Source organism: Neoarius graeffei, chromosome 5 (assembly GCF_027579695.1).
Source record: "Neoarius graeffei isolate fNeoGra1 chromosome 5, fNeoGra1.pri, whole genome shotgun sequence".
NCBI classification, from domain to species: domain Eukaryota; kingdom Metazoa; phylum Chordata; class Actinopteri; order Siluriformes; family Ariidae; genus Neoarius; species Neoarius graeffei.
In genome coordinates, this window is record NC_083573.1 from 52,370,819 (window position 1) to 52,385,681 (window position 14,863).

Here is a 14,863-nt window from a genome sequence, read left to right on the forward strand (position 1 = left end):
ATTTTGTATTGGGCAGCACGGTGGTGTAGTGGTTAGCACTGTCGCCTCACAGCAAGAAGGTTCTGGGTTCGCGGCCGGTGAGGGCCTTTCTGTATGGAGTTTGCATGTTCTCCCCGTGTCTGTGTGGGTTTCCTCCCCCACAGTCCAAAGACATGCAGGTTAGGCTAATTGGTGGCTCTAACTTGACCGTAGATGTGAGTGTGAACCGTCGTTTGTCTCTCAGTGTCAGCTCTGTGATAACCTGTCGACTTGTCCAGGTTGTACCCTGCCTCTCACCCATAGTCAGCTGAGATAGGCTCCAGCTTTCCTGCGACCCTGTAGAACAGTTTAAGCGGCTACAGGTAATGGATGGATATGGATGTTTTGTATTGTTTCGGGTATCTGCTGGATTGTAAGAACTTCACAATATATTATTAATCCTGAATTAATAAATAATCTCTCCCTCCACCTTTAACTCCAGTCTTTCCCGAAGTCCTTTGCAAATGAATTGCACAAACCTGTAAAAGGTTTCCAATGCAATGCCTGAAAAGCTACAATAGTTATTTGTGCCTTACCATGATGTTTTCTGCCATGGCTTCAGTGAGAATGTCTTCAGCCTGCAAATACTGAATGAGCAGCTCGTCCACCACCAGCTCTCTACAAAGTGCCACCGAGTTCTTCCTCAGGGCCGCCTTCTCCTGCACTTTCATACCACAGCCCCCGAGCATGGTCCTGTGGAGTGGAGATCGTTGGAGATGGTTGGAGTGGAGATGGTTGGAGGTCACAGACAGAGAGACAGAAAAGTGGAACTATACCATTAACAACAAGGCTTCTAACACAGTAACACCAGCAGTAGTACAGTGGTGCTTGAAAGTTTGTGAACCCTTTAGAATTTTCTATATTTCTGCATAAATATGACCTAAAACATCATCAGATTTTCACACAAGTCCTAAAAGTAGATAAAGAGAACCCAGTTAAACAAATGAGACAAAAATATTATACTTGGTCATTTATTTATTGAGGAAAATGATCCAATATTATATATCTGTGAGTGGCAAAAGTATGTGAACCTTTGCTTTCAGTATCTGGTGTGACCCCCTTGTGCAGCAATAACTGCAACTAAACATTTGCGGTAACTGTTGATCAGTCCTGCACACCGGCTTGGAGGAATTTTAGCCCGTTCCTCCATACAGAACAGCTTCAACTCTGGGATGTTGGTGGGTTTCCTCACATGAACTTCTCGTTTCAGGTCCTTCCACAACATTTCCATTGGATTAAGGTCAGGACTTTGACTTGGCCATTCCAAAACATTAACTTTATTCCTCTTTAACCATTCTTTGGTAGAATGACTTGTGTGCTTAGGGTCGCTGTTGTAGGTGCAATTGGTAATTGAGTGATCAATCTCATTGAATCAGTCTCATTAAGTATTAAATCAGTCTCATTAAGTCATCTCATTAAATAATACCATTAATTTTGGTGCTTAATAATAAATTACCAAACAGCTAAATTATGGTATATTCCAAATTATTATGATCACTTACCGTATTACATAACTCATATGCACCTTGGAATTCTTTGAGGTTGGGTACTTCAAAAATATCGGAACAACAAATAAACACACAATTTCAATAATTATTTGAATTTATTATAACAAAGATAAAAATGGATAATAGCAGTTGGAATCATTATATATAAATATGATATGGTGTGTGTGTTTGTGTGTGTGTGTGTGAGAGGCCTTATGACCACGTGTTTCTAAGTACAGCAAGAGAGTTAGCTTTGGTTGCTAATTGAGATGTGTTGGCCACGTGTGGAGACACAGATTAGCCTTGTGTCGCTAGCTAAGACAAAGGAATGCTAGCTAAGGTGTGTTTGTGTGTGGCCACGTGTTCTAAACAAAGGTTAGCCTAGCTTGCTAACGAGACTAAGGAATTAGCCATGTGTTTAGCCAAGGTGTGTTTGTGAGGCCTGTGGCCACGTGTTTCTAAGTAACAAAAGGGTTAGCTTTGGTTGCTAATTGAGATGTGTGGCTAGCTAAGGCCCAAGAATCCTACCTCATGGAGTTAAGACAAAAAGGTGTGTATGTGAGTGTGGAGGAGGGCCGCCACGTGTTCCCTTGAGACAATACAATTAGCTTTGGATGCTAATGAGACAAAAGAATTAGCCGTAGGCTAATTTCACTAGCTTATAACATTACTAAATCCACTGAAATCTTGATGAGGTCAAAATATGTGTAGGGCAATTCCATGTAAATGTCAACCTCACCATGCAAAAACAAAGCAACATGTAATACATCAAAACCACTCCCAGAGATATCACCTAGGCCTGTATTTTACAGATGTGAATAAGTTGAACCAATTTGTCACAAGAATTGTTCCCTTCGCCTTAATATGTCAGTCTTTCTTTCTTATAATGTAAAACCCAAGCTAAAATCAACTTTGATCATGTACAATTCTATATTATTGCCACAAGCCACAGAAATGTATGCTAAAATCCACAAAACAGCAAAACAATAGCCATCCTAAATATTATTTAAGAACTTTGATAGTTTTAGCTGATATTTAGAGAGTTTTTCAAAGGGTTATGGTGGTTAAATTGCTGATTTTCTAAACATATGCCATGTCCATTTCAGACGCGTCACATCCATAACGGAATTTCGTCACATCCATAACGCTGACTTTTCCTTCCGAAACTCTGCATGAAATACAAAATATTTTAAACAAAGATTTTTTTAATATTCACCTTGGACCCCTCTATCAAATGGATATCTCCATTTCGACATTAGGTTTACAATTTCACAGAGTTTGATAAAAATGTACAGTCACCCAAGAAAAGTGATACTTTTTCTGTCACATCCATAACGCATCTTTTATTGGCATTTTCTGGCATGCTCTAGATGTACTATGGGAATTGTTCTTGTTCTATCACTTCTCCAGTATGGTACAGCCTTAAAATATGCAACACCTGTTTAAATACTGGGAGACAATAAAACATGCACTGGGTCATTTGTTGCCATTTTGAGTTCAAGTGTCACGTCCATAACGCTGGAATTGCTCTGTAATAATGAAATTAAAGTGTTAGAAAGGGAAAGAGAGAGAGAGCATGCAACCTATCTATTAAACAAAACTGAGAGGTCAAAACAAAATAGAACAATCATCAATTCAACACGCTGCGTGTTTACAGTGTACACATTTAAACCGTTCCTGAGTTTAAATTCACACGTCTTCATAAAAGCTAATTCCTAAGACTAGGTTTTGCCCAAAATGCCAAGTCTTACTTCAGTATCTTGCTTATAGCAAGATTATGGAGATATGTTCCGAGACTTTTGCAGTTTCCGTTGTGAAGGCCTCCGTGAGGCACAGAGAATTTCTTGGTCCGACGCTTGTAGTTCGTGGGAAGAAAATCTCGGATTAAAATAATGTGCACAGCGCTTTATTAGAAGGAGCCGGTCGCTTCTAACATTAATTAACTGTTTGGGCTGCAGTCCGTATGTACGTATAATGAATAACTGAAAACCGGTTGTAACTCAAGCTGAGTTTAAAAATTGCGCGATTCTAGGATCTTACCGTGGCCAAAGGTAAGTAAAAGAAAAGCGCGAAACTCTGATTCTTGCAAGAAAGAAGAAAAGACGTCTCTATCTGGTTTGCTCGGGTGAGCAGCCTCTTTATCTCCGCAGAACGCCGCTTGCGACGATATTCACATCACCAAAGAGGAAGAAGGAAGCGTTGCTCAGTTACTTATGAGCTCAGGGAGGAAGTGACGTAGGTGATCCCGCCCAGGCGTGATGTAGGTCAACGCGGAAGTTGGCTGATGGGAAATGTAGTTTCTTAAAGGGACTGTGTTGTACCTACACTGTCTTGCTGCATGACCCACCTTCTCTTGAGATTCAGTTCATGGACAGATGTCCTGACATTTTCCTTTAGAATTCGCTGGTATAATCCAGAATTCATTGTTCCATCAATGATGGCAAGCCGTCGTGGCCCAGATACAGCAAAACAGGCCCAAACCATGATACTACCACCACCATGTTTCACAGAAGGGATAAGGTTCTTATGCTGGAATGCAGTGTTTTCCTTTCTCCAAACATAACGCTTCTCATTTCAACCAAAAAGTTCTATTCTGGCCTCATTCGTCCACAAAACATTTTTCCAATAGTCTTCTGGCTTGTCCACGTGATCTTTAGCAAACTGCATATAAGCAGCAATGTTCTTTTTGGAGAGCAGTGGCTTTCTCCTTGCAACCCTGCCATGCACACCACTGTTGTTCAGTGTTCTCCTGATGAACAGTAACATTATGAACAGTAATTCATGAACAGTAACATTAGCCAATGTGAGAGAGGCCTTCAGTTGCTTAGAAGTTACCCTGGGGTCCTTTCTGACCTCACCGACTATTACACGCCTTGCTCTTGGAGTGATCTTTATTGGTCGACCACTCCTGGGGAGGGTAACAATGGTCTTGAATTTCCTCCATTTGAACACAATCTGTCTGACTGTGGATTGGTGGAGTCCAAACTCTTTAGAGATGGTTTTGTAACCTTTTCCAGCCTGATGAGCATCAACAACGCTTTTTCTGAGGTCCTCAGAAATCTCCTTTGTTCGTGCCATGATACACTTCCACAAACATGTGTTGTGAAGATCAGACTTTGATAGATCCCTGTTCTTTAAATAAAACAGGGTGCCCACTCACACCTGATTGTCATCCCATTGATTGAAAACACCTGACTCTAATTTCACCTTCAAATTAACTGCTAATCCTAGAGGTTCACATACTTTTGCCACTCACAGATATGTAATATTGGATCATTTTCCTCAATAAATAAATGACCAAGTATAATATTTTTGTCTCATTTGTTTAACTGGGTTCTCTTTATCTACTTTTAGGACTTGTGCGAAAATCTGATGATGTTTTAGGTCATATTTATGCAGAAATATAGACAATTCTAAAGGGTTCACAAACTTTCAAGCACCACTGTAGCTAAGTGTCAGGTATTTTCACATGGACAGCTAAACTAGCAAGCTAGACACAAAAGGTCAGTTCACCTACACTACCGTTCAAAAGTTTGGGGTCACCCAGACAATTTTGTGTTTTCCATGAAAAGTCACACTTTTATTTACCATCATAAGTTGTAAAATGAATAGAAAATATAGTCAAGACATTTTTCTGGCCATTTTGAGCATTTAATCAACCCCACAAATGTGATGCTCCAGAAACTCAGCCCATGTTTACATTAGACCGTATCAGCGGATCATCAGATTAACGTTTTTAAAACGATTAGCGTGCACACAGCAACATCAATACACGATTCGCGTGCACACAACAATACCAATACGCGGATACGCTCGGCTCCGCAGGCATCCTGTGCTCCAAATCACTCCGCCCTGAACAGCGAGTGCCCTCTGGAGGGTGCGCACTCCGGCCCTGCGCAGCTCACAGAGCGCGCAAGTGAAGCACACTAGCAGTGTTTTCGGGACTGAGCCGCTGTGTGTGTGATCCCAGCGCATATCACTTACCACTTGCAAGTGGAAGGATGGCAAGCCTAAAGACAATCATAACTACACAATGGGCAGTATTTGCATCAGTATTTGCAGTATTTTCATACTTTTATACTCTTTAATGAAAGGTGATACAAGGCGGAAGTCCGCGACGTTTTTCAGCAGTTGCGTCACATGACCAACGCCAGCGAATCAGGAAGGTGGATGTCACAGTGACGTTGTCCAATGAGGACGTCAGCTAGAGCTCAGCACAGCGTATTCGCGTATCTCAATGTTTACACAGCACCGGACCAGATACGATCTAGATTGAATACGTGGACGCTGGTGGATTCCCGTTTCCCGGCGTTTCCAGGTGGTTTAATGTAAACGGACAGTGCATCCGCGAAGAAAACGAGACAGATACGGTCTAATGTAAACGTAGCCTCAATCTGCTCAAAAGAAGGTCAGTTTTATAGCTTCTCTAAAGAGCTCAACTGTTTTCAGCTGTGCTAACATGATTGTACAAGGGTTTTCTAATCATCCATTAGCCTTCTGAGGCAATGAGCAAACACATTGTACCATTAGAACACTGGAGTGAGAGTTGCTGGAAATGGGCCTCTATACACCTACACTGTAAAAAATGTCCGTAGAATTAACAGTGAATTTATGTAAAATCATGACATAAAAAACTGTAAATACAAAAACAATGAAGCAGTGTGCAATTTACATCAATATACCAGGGTTTTTTCTAGAAAAATTTAGTATGAGGGCGCTCACCATGGCGAGGGAGCGAAGCGGGGGGGGGGGGGGTTGCCGGTTGTCCCCCCCCGCCGTGCAAAGCCTTTGAAAAATGCTCCAATGGGACATTCTGAGGCTATCTGAGAGGGAAATTGTAACAAATTGTCTGTCAACATTGAAAAAGAAAGAAGTAATCTTCTTCTGCCCCGGACAGTCTTTGGCTTTCTTCCGCTTCGTGCCGCGGGATGACATCTTTAAATGCCCAACTGTCAACAAACACAACTCGCGAACTACTTCTGTCACTCCCGTGCCGGTGGGTGAAAGGTCATTCAGTCTCGAGAAATCTCGCTCTACAAGTCAGCTGACCTTGTATGTAACCCATGTCAAATCTCGCGAGAGCAGCCGCGACAACTAAACAACTAAACATGGCGCCTCAGTCTGGAAAACGCCAATTCGGATTGTTTTTGCACCGTCTGGCGGTGTATCTACTATGATTGGAATATTTTTGGAGCAATTATAACGTATTTGATGATCAGACACATTGTCACGTAGTGTTGCTGGGATGTTTTCACGGAGTCGGTAAGGGGGCGCACGCCGAGAGTAAGAGGGCGCAGCGCCCCTGTTCCCCCGTTTAGACGAAAGCCTGATATACTGTAAAACTCCTAACCAAATACCACTGTTAATTTAACAGTAAGAATATGTTGAATTGATCATATTTTTTTGTAGAGTTTACAAATTGTTGTAGTTTAAACACAGACAAATGCCGCTTTTCCACTACAAACGCGGCTGAGTCGGGCTGAGCCGTGCCGTGCTGAGTCGGGCTGAGTCGAGCTGAGCGGGGCTGTTGGAGTTGCATTTCGACTACAACCGCGCTGAACCGTGCTGGCTGGAAGTGGGTGGACACATTGGGTGGAGTTAGCGAAAGTGGGTGGACGTCACGTGATGTCGTTAAGCAGCGCAAACAGTGACATCAGTGAGCTTTTAAGCGGTAGTCTCACAACCCGGATAGTAAACAATAAACATGAAGTCGTTAGTGTTGCTGGTCTTGGTGCTGTGGCTTGTTGTCACCGACAACGCCAACAGATACTGGCAAGAGCGTATAGATGAGGCGAGGCGCATAAGGCTTCAGAAATTCTCGCAATTCGTAATTATTCTTCTTCCGGGTTTACGGTGTTTACAGATCCCAGCGTGCTCGCGGGGCGTGTGTGGGCGTGTGAGGACACTCCTCCTCACCAATCAGTGCACAGGGGAGTGTCTGCTCACGCCCACAGCCTCACTCGGCTCGCTTTGGCTCGCTTCAGCCCCACTCCAAAACCGTGCGAGTTTTAGGGGCTGAGCAGGGCTGAAGCGAGCCGAGTCGTGCTGTTCTTTGGTAGTCGAAACGCGAGCCGTGTCGGGCTGAAGCGAGCTGAAAAAGGGTAGTGGAAAAGGGCCAAAACTGTAATACTAAAACAGAATGTCTCATCTCATTATCTCTAGCCGCTTTATCCTTCTACAGGGTCGCAGGCAAGCTGGAGCCTATCCCAGCTGACTACGGGCGAAAGGCGGGGTACACCCTGGACAAGTCGCCAGGTCATCACAGGGCTGACACATAGACACAGACAACCATTCACACTCACATTCACACCTACGGTCAATTTAGAGTCACCAGTTAACCTAACCTGCATGTCTTTGGACTGTGGGGGAAACCGGAGCACCCGGAGGAAACCCACGCGGACACGGGGAGAACATGCAAACTCCGCACAGAAAGGCCCTCGCCGGCCCCGGGGCTCGAACCCGGACCTTGTTGCTGTGAGGCGACAGCGCTAACCACTACACCACCGTGCCACCTTAAAACAGAATGTGATAGTTAAAATTACATCATTACCCTGTTAAAAAAAATTTTAAAACGGCCACCGTCATGGCTCAGTCGACTAAGGCGCCATACCATAAATCCGGGAACCCGGGTTTGATTCTGACCCAAGGTCATTTCCCGATCCCTCCCCGTCTCTCTCTCCAGCTCATTTCCTGTCTCTACACTGTCCTATCCAATAAAGGTGAAAAAATTTCTAAAAAAAAAAATATCTGTCTAGTAGATCATTGCTTGTAGCCATTTTGAATCATTGTTTATTGTACAATGAATATCCGTAAAATTAAGAGTTATGTATTGATTATTGTACATTGAATACCTGTAAAATTTACATTTAGTTATCATTAATTGTACATGGAATCCCAGTGAAATGTACAAGTTATTCTGTAATGTTGTTTACATTTCACTGTATTTTTAACAGGATTATTCTGGCAACCACAGCTGCCAGTGTTTTTCTGCAAAAACAAAGGATTTTTTTTTTTACAGTGTGGAGATATCGCACCAAAAACCAGACATTTGCAGCTAGAATAGTCATTTACCACATTAGCAATGTACAGAGTGGATTTCTGATTAGTTTAAAGTGATCTTCATTGAAAAGAACAGTGCTTTTCTTTCAAAAATAAGGACATTTCAAAGTGACCCCAAACTTTTGAACGGTACTCAGAAAGAAATGTCAACACACATCCATGAGCCATATCTGATGCCCTGGTTAAACATCTCGCTAATCTGCTGTATATACAGCACGGGACTGCAAGTCAGCGACAGAAAAATGTCTTACCGTGTTTTTATTCAACTCCACTTCTAATATCCGTCGGTGAGGTGAATCTTACACTGAAACAGATGTGCTGAACAACTCACAACCAGCAATGTCAACTTTTTTTTTTCTTCTTTTTTTCCCTGCAGCAACCTAAACACCTCAAGTTAGCTAGCAAGCTATTTCTGTAGCTGTTTACTGCACAAACACAAAGAAACAAACGCTGTGTTTAAAAGGACACCGAATTCGGTAAACACTTTGGGAAACGCCTAATATTTGTTTTTTTCTGTAGCGCTCAAGCTAATTAGCAATTGCTACATGCAGCTAGCTAAAACTAAAGGCTAGTCAAAGTTAAAGCTAGCTTAAAAAAAAAAGAAAGAAAGAAAGAAAACAATCCAGAGCTGAGCTAACGACCCGCCAGCGGTCTCTAATAACACAATGCGTTACATTACACTGAGTCACAGAGGCTAATGCTGCACACAGCACCGTCAGTAAACAGCAAGTGCCTCTGAAAAGTTACCCAGAGCTACGGGGCAAATAGTTTTAAAAAATAAGGACTTTCCTGGAGCAACTTCCGCGCCAATAGAGAGCGAATGAGAATGTTCTCCTCCTTCTTCTTTCATGAAAGGCTGCACTGGACCACGCGTTATTACTGCCACATACTGGTGTTATAAAGAAGGAAGAGAAACATCACAGGAAGCGCTGTTCCGGGAAAATAATCAACGATGGGTTGGTGTGATGTGCGTCGAGACCAAGCAGATGATCGTTTACACCGGCCAGAACACATGTACACTACCGTTCAAAAGTTTGGGGTGACTTTGAAATGTGCTTATTTGTGAAAGAAAAGCACTGTTCTTTTCAATGAAGATCACTTTAAACTAATCAGAAATCCACTCTATACATTGCTAATGTGGTAAATGACTATTCTAGCTGCAAATGTCTGGTTTTTGGTGCGATATCTCCATAGGTGTTAGGGTTGCCACATCTGAGTTGTAAAAAACCGGGACACATCGGTCGGCGGCCGCGCCTGCGCGCACGTACGAGCGCGGGGGTTGAGGGCTGCGGACACGCACATCTACGATGCCTTATGTAAATGTTCACGTTTAAAAATAAAACAGTTCAACTGGTGCAGTTAGGCGTTTAGTTAAAATTCATTTTGTCTTCTTAACCCTTAAATGGGCACTACCACAAATATTATTACAAAAAATAATTTCATATAGGAATGATCTTATTTGGACGCCAATATTTTTTTTAACAAATATTTAATAGTAGGCTAACAGCCCCCTGAAGAGCATGCATCTTACTTTGAAGCTTTAGGCCAAGTTTTAATTACATACAAAAATAAAAGAAAATACATTTGACTCCATAAACAAGTTTTGACATTTGTCTCTTCATAACAATAGTAGGGGTTAACAGAGTAAACAGTTATTTTTATAGGGATAATCTTTCTTGCCCCCCTCCCTTCTTTATCAGTGCAGGTTTTGAACATCACATCACATCACACACATCACATTATCTCTAGCCGCTTTATCCTTCTACAGGGTCGCAGGCAAGCTGGAGCCTATCCCAGCTGACTACGGGCGAAAGGCGGGGTACACCCTGGACAAGTCGCCAGGTCATCACAGGGCTGACACATAGACACAGACAACCATTCACACCTACGGTCAATTTAGAGTCACCAGTTAACCTAACCTGCATGTCTTTGGACTGTGGGGGAAACCGGAGCACCCGGAGGAAACCCACGCGGACACGGGGAGAACATGTAAACTCCGCACAGAAAGGCCCTCGCCGGCCCCGGGGCTCGAACCCAGGACCTTCTTGCTGTGAGGCGACAGCGCTAACCACTACACCACCGTGCCGCCCGGGTTTTGAACAATGGTTTTTTTTGTTTGTTTGTTTGTTTTTTTTTTGAACAATGCTTTTTTTTAGGGCATTCGCTGAATGTGTCAAAATTTGCCCATCCCTCGTTGAATGTCACATGTCTTTTTTTCTTTTTGACAGGTACCGGATCTTCTACTTCATTCTGTCCGACTCCCTCATCGTCTGTCTCTCCTCCCATTCCGTTTCCAAATCAAAATAATACAAATATAATCAATATAATTTCTCTCAGTCTGCTTCGTTGTTGTTTTAGCCTTTTCTCTGGAGAACTGAACTTTAAAAGTTAGACTACCGTATCATACCAAATAGCCCTAATCCTTTGTTTTAATCACAAGAGAGAGGTGCTATGTTATTGGGACAACTGATTTATTCATTTCTCACGCCAGTGTTCAGGCATTCTTTTTTTGATATATTTAATGATTTATTTAATGATTCATTTATTGATGAAATTGGCCCAGGCTTTAGAACCAGCCTTTATCAGAATCAGAACACAGGAAGTAGACAGTCAGCCTACTCGCGCACCGACCAAGGGAACTCTCACCTATTGTTTGGTATTACGGTATTCCAGTATCTTTGATTTCGCGCGGCCGCCGTTGTATTGACCACGATCACCTAGCAACGGCGACTGGCTGCGTGCGCAAACATTCGGTGAGGCCGCACGCAGCTGCCCACAATATGCCCGCTTACGTGAAAACTATTAATATGTTAAGTGGCTGCGAGAAACATTAATGATTTGTGTTTATTTCAATGGGGGATAATGTGAGGAAGTAAAAAACCGGGACAAAACGTGTCCCGGGAAGGTTATTCCATTTTCCTGGACATTTTCCATTTTCCACAAAAAAACCGGGACAATCCCGGAAAAACCTGGACGTGTGGCAACACTAATGCTGCATTCATGTGCTATGGGAATTATGGTAAATACCAAACGCCGACATGGGAAGCACACATGAACGCCCCCTCTTGTGGTATTTTCCACTGGGCAACTCGTAGAAAATTTTGATACACGAGTTGCCGAGATGAGATGAACTTTAACCTTTTCAACATGGCGGCGAGCGGTAAAGACACTTGAATGTTAAGCATTGTACGCTACTAAAGTTTTTTTTACTAGTACTAGTGGGTAGTTTTTGGTGTCTATGCAATGTTGCGTCATTAACAAGTGTAATATAATACGTTAGAAATCCGTTTCCTTTAAAAATGTGTTATGGTTTGTTTTTACCTATCCAGAGCAGACGCTATTGCTAACGATAGCTAACTAACTATTGCTAACTTGAATCTGGTCCACTATCTTTAATTTGTCAACAACAACAAAAGCATGTGAACACAACACACTGGTAAATACCACTTCCCAACTGGAAAATATCATCTTCCCATAGCGCGTGAATGCAGCATAATAGGTGTATAGAGGCCCATTTCCAGCAACTCTCACTCCAGTGTTCTAATGGTACAATGTGTTTGCTCATTGCCTCAGAAGGCTAATGGATGATTAGAAAACCCTTGTACAATCATGTTAGCACAGCTGAAAACAGTTGAGCTCTTTAGAGAAGCTATAAAACTGACCTTCCTTTGAGCAGATTGAGTTTCTGGAGCATCACATTTGTGGGGTCGATTAAATGCTCAAAATGGCCAGAAAAATCTTATCTCATCTCATTATCTGTAGCCGCTTTATCATATCTGTGAAGATACTCAGTCGTCCAGGTACATAGTAATCTGTGGTTGGTAGAAGAGAGCAACTGGACTTGCTTGAAAAGTCTTGAAGACGTTTCGCCTCTCGTCCGAAAGGCATCATCATGATGCCTTTCGGACGAGAGGCGAAACGTCTTCAAGACTTTTCAAGCAAGTCCAGTTGCTCTCTTCTACCAACCACAGATTAGCCGCTTTATCCTGTTCTACAGGGTCGCAGGCAAGCTGGAGCCTATCCCAGCTGACTATGGGCGAAAGACAGGGTACACCCTGGACAAGTCGTCAGGTCATCACAGGGCTGACACATAGACAACCATTCACACTCACTTTAGAGTCCCCAGTTAACCTAACCTGCATGTCTTTGGACTGTGGGGGAAACCGGAGCACCCGGAGGAAACCCACGCGGACACGGGGAGAACATGCAAACTCCACACAGAAAGGCCCTCACCGGCCACAGGGCTCAAACCCAGAACCTTCTTGCTGTGAGGCGACGGCGCTAACCACTACACCACCATGCCGCCCGGCCAGAAAAATGTCTTGACTATATTTTCTATTCATTTTACAACTTATGGTGGTAAATAAAAGTGTGACTTTTCATGGAAAACACAAAATTGTCTGGGTGACCCCAAACTTTTGAACGATAGTGTAAGGGCTGAAGAATTTCATCCATCCATCCATCCATCCATCCATTATGGGTGGAAGAAGAAACCTTTATTTGTCACATGCACACTTCAAGCACAGTCAAGTCAAGTTTATTTCTATAGCACTTTTAACAATAAGGCCAAACAAAATAATATATGTGTTTCCTGTTTCCTGGGTTTTCAAAATAGGGTCGGTGGGTAGGGAAAAAAAATTTGTTTATCCCAAACGTTTACGACAAATTTTCTAGGGTAGGTAGGAAAAAGTGAGAAGTTTCTCACTTTTGAAAACTTTTTTTGCAAAATACTCGTTAAACGTTTGCAACTGATCCCAGAACGTCAGAACTGTGTGATTTGTTGTAGGAAACAATGTTGTAGTTCTTCATTTGGAAATATTTTTAATTGTTGTGAATACCTTTTGCATTGCAATAGGCTGATTTGACAAGCAAACATTTCTGTCAAAAAAACTGTGTCGCTTTTTGTTCCGAGGCGAACCTCCATTTTATAGGCACCCGGAAGAATCGATGAAATATACTGCGCATGTGCAAGCAGTCATTTACATCCAATCCTTCGAGGCGTGAACACAAGGGTGGTCAGTTTTTCTACTTAAAAATCTAAGATAATCATCATTGTAACACTAGCAAGAATACGCAGCATTGTTCAGCTATGTATTCGATTGTATCTAACGGTGACCCCTGTCTAGAAATGCCTACGAAATTTGGCTTTGCTGCGACCTTCGGTGTCCGAGTTATAAACGTTTAAAGGTGGGCTGGAGCCATGGATCAAATCAAAACTTAAGTCGCTGAGCAGCGCTTGCACGGTGGCGAATGACTGGCCGAGGCACCGTCCTACCAGGCCGTGCCCGTGCTGGTTTGAAAGGGCTGGGGTAGAGGGAGGTGCGTGTTGGTTGTCAATTTACTCCTGACGGGCCTCGTGTCTTTCGGCAAATACCGAGTGGTTTATATGACACGCCCTAGCAGTTCTCGTTTGACTCGCCAGGTGGCTGCCAAGCAGGTAGGGTCGAGCGCGAGAAATAGTTTGTTTATCGTGGTCATAAACAGTTGAAGGGTCGCAGTGTTTTTACAGGGTCGTTCGGGTAACCGGAAACACATATATTATTTTGTTTGGCCTAAACATTGTCGCAAAGCAGGTTTACAGAATTTGAACGACTTTAAACATGAGCTGATTTTATCCCTAATCAATCCCCAATGAGCAAGCCTGTGGCGATGGTGGCAAGGAAAACTCCCTCAGACGACATGAGGAAGAAACCTCGAGAGGAACCAGACTCAAAAGGGAACCCATCCCCATGAGACAACATGACTATAACATTAACAGTCCGAACATAAAGTCAGCTTCGTTGATGCTATAAACCCCCCACCAACGGAAACCTGAGCGCAAAACCGTTCATGACAACCGTAGTCCTAAAGTCAGCAAGTCAACTGCAGTCCCCAGCCACAAAAGCACCACTGCAAGAGTCCAGAGTGTCCTCCAGGCGCGACCCCCAACTGTCCTCATGGGGCCGTCCTCCACAGGAGCGATGCGATGAGACTCCAACCAGACGCAGGGCACCAGGATGGATCAGGCAGGTCCGTGGAGCAGAAGAGGTCAGCATCTCGATCCCAGAACCGACATGTAACTCAGAGGGACAGATTTGGGGGGGGGGGGGGGGGGACACAGGTGGTTACACTGTAAAAAATGTCTGTAGAATTAACAGGGAATTTATGTAAAATCATGACATAAAAAAACTGTAAATACAAAAACAATGAAGCAGTGTGTAATTTACATCAATATACTGTAAAACTCCTCACCAAATACCACTGTTAATTTAACAGTAAGAATATGTTGAATTGATCATATTTTTTTGTAGAATTTACAA

At 43.0% G+C, this 14,863-nt stretch overlaps 1 protein-coding gene across 4 annotated transcripts in view; it reads right to left on the minus strand.

Annotated features, from left to right (window-relative positions):
* casp2 (caspase 2, apoptosis-related cysteine peptidase) overlaps nucleotides 1–9,443 on the minus strand; it is a 39,582-nt gene extending 30,139 nt beyond the window's left edge. For all 4 annotated transcript variants that reach the window (XM_060922004.1, XM_060922003.1, XM_060922002.1 and 1 more), the window contains exons 1-2: nucleotides 8,816–9,443; nucleotides 555–711 (exon numbers count right to left, since the gene is read on the minus strand). In XM_060922004.1, the coding sequence (XP_060777987.1) occupies nucleotides 555–707 (153 nt within the window). In that variant the 5' untranslated portion in view covers nucleotides 708–711; nucleotides 8,816–9,443. The remainder of the gene's footprint in view (nucleotides 1–554; nucleotides 712–8,815) is intronic.
* Between the last annotated feature and the right edge of the window lie 5,420 nt (nucleotides 9,444–14,863).